Here is a 4,212-nt window from a genome sequence, read left to right as displayed (position 1 = left end):
CCATCTCTGTTGGTAGCCGTGCTTTGTACTGAAAGTGCAGGAGGATGTGCTGCATCGTCCCGGGTTTGTACGCCCATCACCTGGAAAACCTTCCCCGGACATATGGGGAAGCCTGTGCCCTGGCTCAGCAGCCGTGATGCTCTCGAGGTGAACGCTCTGGGCGGCTCCAGTCGCCGCCTGCCACCACCTCGGGTCCTGCGCTGGCTTCCTGGGCGCAGCCTTTCACTTAAATGCAGCTACAGAAAGCAGCCAACCTCACCCAAGACGTGTGTGTCCTGTCCGTGGGCTTTCCTGGTGCTCCTCGGGCGGTCTGTCTGCTCCAGAAGATCTCTATCGGGTTTCTATCTGCAGAATGCCCACCGTGTCGCGTCAGGATGTTCCTCTGAAGCCGGGATACTCTGCTGCTTCACCTCTGTTTCTTGTGCTGGCTTATGTGTATTCCTCATTCCTGGCTCTCAGTCAACCGGAGCAATTCCTGCCAGCCACAGATGGCAGCAGCCCACTTGAGTCCCTCCAGAAATCGTTTTTCTGCTGGTGAGGGCGGCCCCCGTAGGCTGTTGCGTGCCCAGGCTGGTTTCACTCGCAGCGGAGGGAGAGCTCCAGAGAAACCCAAGATGGGTCGTGACCAGAAGGAGTCATGGGATGGAGCCTGGTGCCATAGCCGGGGGCAGACCCCAGCGCCTCAACATGATAAAGATGTGTCATAGAATCATCGAATCATCGAATTGTTTAGGTTGGAAAAGACCTTTAAGATCATCAAGTCCAACGAGTGTCCCGTACGATGCAGTCGGAGGAGTCGGAGCGTGTGCCTCCATCATCTGCTGCCGGGGGGAACCGACCTCTGAGAGCCTCTTCTCTCCCCAGTTACGGCGCGTGTCAGCTGGGCTTTGCTCAAAGCCGAGAAAGGCAAGATCTGATGCAAGGCCCTTTCTTAATGGCAGGCTTAATGCCCTTGCCATTGGAACACACCCGTCCGTCTGCCTCTGAATTTTTAATCTGGCGTAGTGTGGTCTCTGCTGTGCCCTGCTGCAGGCTTCTGTCCTCTCCGGCTCACGTCTGCCCGCGAGGCATGGGGCAATGTATTGCCTAGGCTGAGGCTGCACGTGCCTTTGCGCCGTGCTTCATCTAAAGCCTTCGACTCAGAATGGTTCGGTTTGGCCCAATCTTTACGCATGCATGCATGTTTGTATTCTTGATGGCGCCGGGATATCCTGGCTGTGGCCCGTAACCGAGCTGCTGAGGAGCCCCGGTACCCGCTAGGCGACAGCTTCGGTACGTGAAAAAGAACATGCTGATCTAGGCTATCGTCTGTGCCTGGTGGAGATGCCCTCACCGCCCCGCTGCCGCTCTCCCTGTGCTAGGAGGTCCCAACCCTTTATGGAAGACACATGAGAATGTAAGCGCAGCATTCCAGCCCGCCTCCCCCCGCATACGGAGCTGTATCAAACCCAGCAATCTTTCTCCCAATTAAAGCATGTCAGCATCCTCCTCCTTTACTGCTTTTTCATCTCCGCCTCGTCACATTTTGCACGCCTGCCGTAACCTTTGGCTTCTGCATCTCATGTCTTGACAAACCAGATCCATGGGGGGGGGATTTGGGGATGAGTTAAAGCAAAGGTCTTGTGTCCCTGCGCTTGATTTCGTGAGGGTGTAACGAGGTTGGGGTACCATAAATACGGTTCCTGCCTCAGCCGTGAGAGCCCTCATCCCTCCCAATGACGGAGGTGATTTTTTTTTTCTTTTTTTTAGCGGTTTTGACGAGACCTGACACCAAATATTGGGTGTTGTTACAGCCTGAGAACCATCCGTAGGCCTCCTGACGAGGCGAAGTCTCTGCTCCTTTTGTGATTTACCCGGTTCTGGAGGTTCCTGAAAGCAAACGGGGTTCTTGGGCGGTGCCGCGTGCCCTTTGTGTTTCACATCGTGGGACTTCTCACAAAGCTGGGAGAACACAAGCACCGCCACGTTGGCAATGAGCGTGTTCATGGATTGCTGGCGATCAGAGGGGTTGTATCTTAACCCTTCCCGGTGGGAGGAACCACCACGCTGCCTTTCCGTGGTTCTTTCCGCCTGTTGGGGATTTTACCATGGTTCAGGATACCCAGTAATAGCCTTCAGACGTGGCCTTAAAGAGCCTTGACTTCCCTGGGATGAGATAAATGGGAATTTCAAATTGAAAAGGCCAGCTGGGCAATTCTCTCTGGCCTTGTGCAAAGCTGATGCTTGGACCTAAGCGCGATGAGAAACGCATATCTTAACGACGATGGGACGAGGGTTGGACTAGATGACCTCTAGGGGTCCCTTCCAACCCAAAACATTCTATGATTCTATGAAACGGCCTCAAGTTGTGCCAGGGCAGGGTTAGGTTGGACATTGGGAACTGGGAGGAGTGGCTGGTACGCTGGAAGACTGCACTGCCATTCAGCGGGACCTGGACAATTGGAGAGTTGGGTGGAGAGGAACCTGATGAAGTTCAACAAGGGCTGCCCAGGGGGGCTGTGGAGTCTGCGGGCCCGCCGCGACCCATCTGCCCCGTGGTATGGCTGCCAGGATCCGGCGGCGAGGACCGGCCTCACTAAAGTGTTTTTCTTGTGAAAGTGGGTGCTGCTTTGGGTGCAGCCCACCTCGCGCACGCTGAGGTGAGGTGTCCTCCAGGCCGGACGCAGGGCAGAGGAAGGGATGCTGCATCGATTTGGGGAACGCAGCATTTCTGACTCCTTTTAGAGTAATGGCGAGGGTGCGTTACAGCGCTGTGAGACGTGCGAGCGGAAGGTTGCGCTTGGGAGTTTGCAGCCTGCGGGGTCGTGGAATCATGGAAGGGTTTGGGTGGGCAGGGGCCGTCAAAGCTCATCCAGCCCAACCCCTGCCATGGGCAGGGACATCTCCAACCACATCAGATTGCTCACAGCCCCGTCCAACCTGACCTGGGACATGTCCAGGGATGGGGCAGCCACCACCGCTCTGGGCAACCTGGGCCAGGGTCTCACCACCCTCACTGTAAAGAATTTCTTCCCTATATTTAGTCTGAACCCACCTCCTTTTAGCTCAGGACATGCAGATGCTGAACGGTTGCAGCTCGCTTGACGGAGCTGCTCTCTCGGTTTTAGCTTTCTCAGTTTGTGCTTGTTTGAGGATTTGCTGAGCAGTAAACAGCAGAAAACTGCTTGAGTCATGGTTTTGGGTTTTGTTTAGCACTTAGACGCCCACTTATTGACTTCCGTCCTCTTACACCCATCCACACTTCTTTCTAAGTTACGGCTTTTTGCTAACTGTTGAAAAGGGAGATTCCATGTGGAGTTGTAACTCTGATGGAAAACTTTGCACCTTGATGGTTTGCTTCTTGATCTGCTCCATCTTGATGACCACAGTCCTGGTTTTATCAACAACATTATTGTCTTCTTAGCTCGTATCTTCGTGTTCAACATTACGTGAGTTGTCGTAACAGCGCAGAGCTGTTCTGGGGTCCCTGCGTGGAGGTGCGCTCCTGCAGCGTGTATTGCCGGCCGAATTACGGTGAATTGTATCCAGAACGTTTTGAGTTTCATCTCTTTTTTTTTCCTTCCTCATTCAAATTGAATAAATGTTGTCAAGGTTCTTCCCTTAAATATCGACATCGCTCATCTTTGTGAAACTTGGGCCACAATTCCTTCTAATATTTTCTCAAGTTCTCATGTCCAGCTCGGGTGCAGGCGAAACGTTGCGGGGTTAATGCGCATGTTCTTTTGAACTCAGTCCTATCTCTGGTTCTCTTCCAGTAACTCGTCACAACCACCTGAAGGACTTCATGCTGGTGGTGTCCATCGTCATTGGCGTGGGTGGCTGCTGGTTTGCCTACATCCAGAATCGCTATTCAAAGGAGCACATGAAGAAGATGATGAAAGACCTCGAAGGACTCCACAGAGCTGAACAGTCTCTCCACGACCTTCAGGAAAGGTGGGTTTTATGCATCCGCCCAGCTGGAGCACCCAACTGTTGATCTTCCCTGCAAGGTTACTCCTCGTTTAGCTTTCAGGGAAGATGTTCTTTTTTGCTGCCGTGCTTCTGTGCAGCAGTCGCCTGGTGCTGTGTACCAGAGTCAGCACCTTCCTGAGTCACAGAATCCCAGAATCCCAGCGTGGCAGGGGTTGGCAGGGCCCTCCGTGGATCACCCAGTGCCACCCCCCTGCTCAAGCAGGCTCACCCAGAGCAGGGGGCACAGGACAGTGTCCAGGC

General features: G+C 53.9%; 1 protein-coding gene across 1 annotated transcript in view; it reads left to right on the top strand.

Annotated features, from left to right (window-relative positions):
* The window catches only part of STIM1 (stromal interaction molecule 1), a 76,953-nt gene that overhangs the window by 53,555 nt on the left and 19,186 nt on the right, over positions 1 to 4,212 (top strand). Inside the window, exon 6 of the mRNA XM_035900928.1 lies at positions 3,756 to 3,933. Coding sequence (XP_035756821.1) covers positions 3,756 to 3,933 — 178 coding nt within the window. The remainder of the gene's footprint in view (positions 1 to 3,755; positions 3,934 to 4,212) is intronic.

This window comes from Egretta garzetta, unplaced genomic scaffold (assembly GCF_000687185.1).
Source record: "Egretta garzetta isolate BGI_Z169 unplaced genomic scaffold, ASM68718v1 scaffold778, whole genome shotgun sequence".
In the NCBI taxonomy this organism is placed as follows: domain Eukaryota; kingdom Metazoa; phylum Chordata; class Aves; order Pelecaniformes; family Ardeidae; genus Egretta; species Egretta garzetta.
Note: the sequence above shows the minus strand (reverse complement) of the source record. Positions and strands in the feature narration are given on the sequence as shown.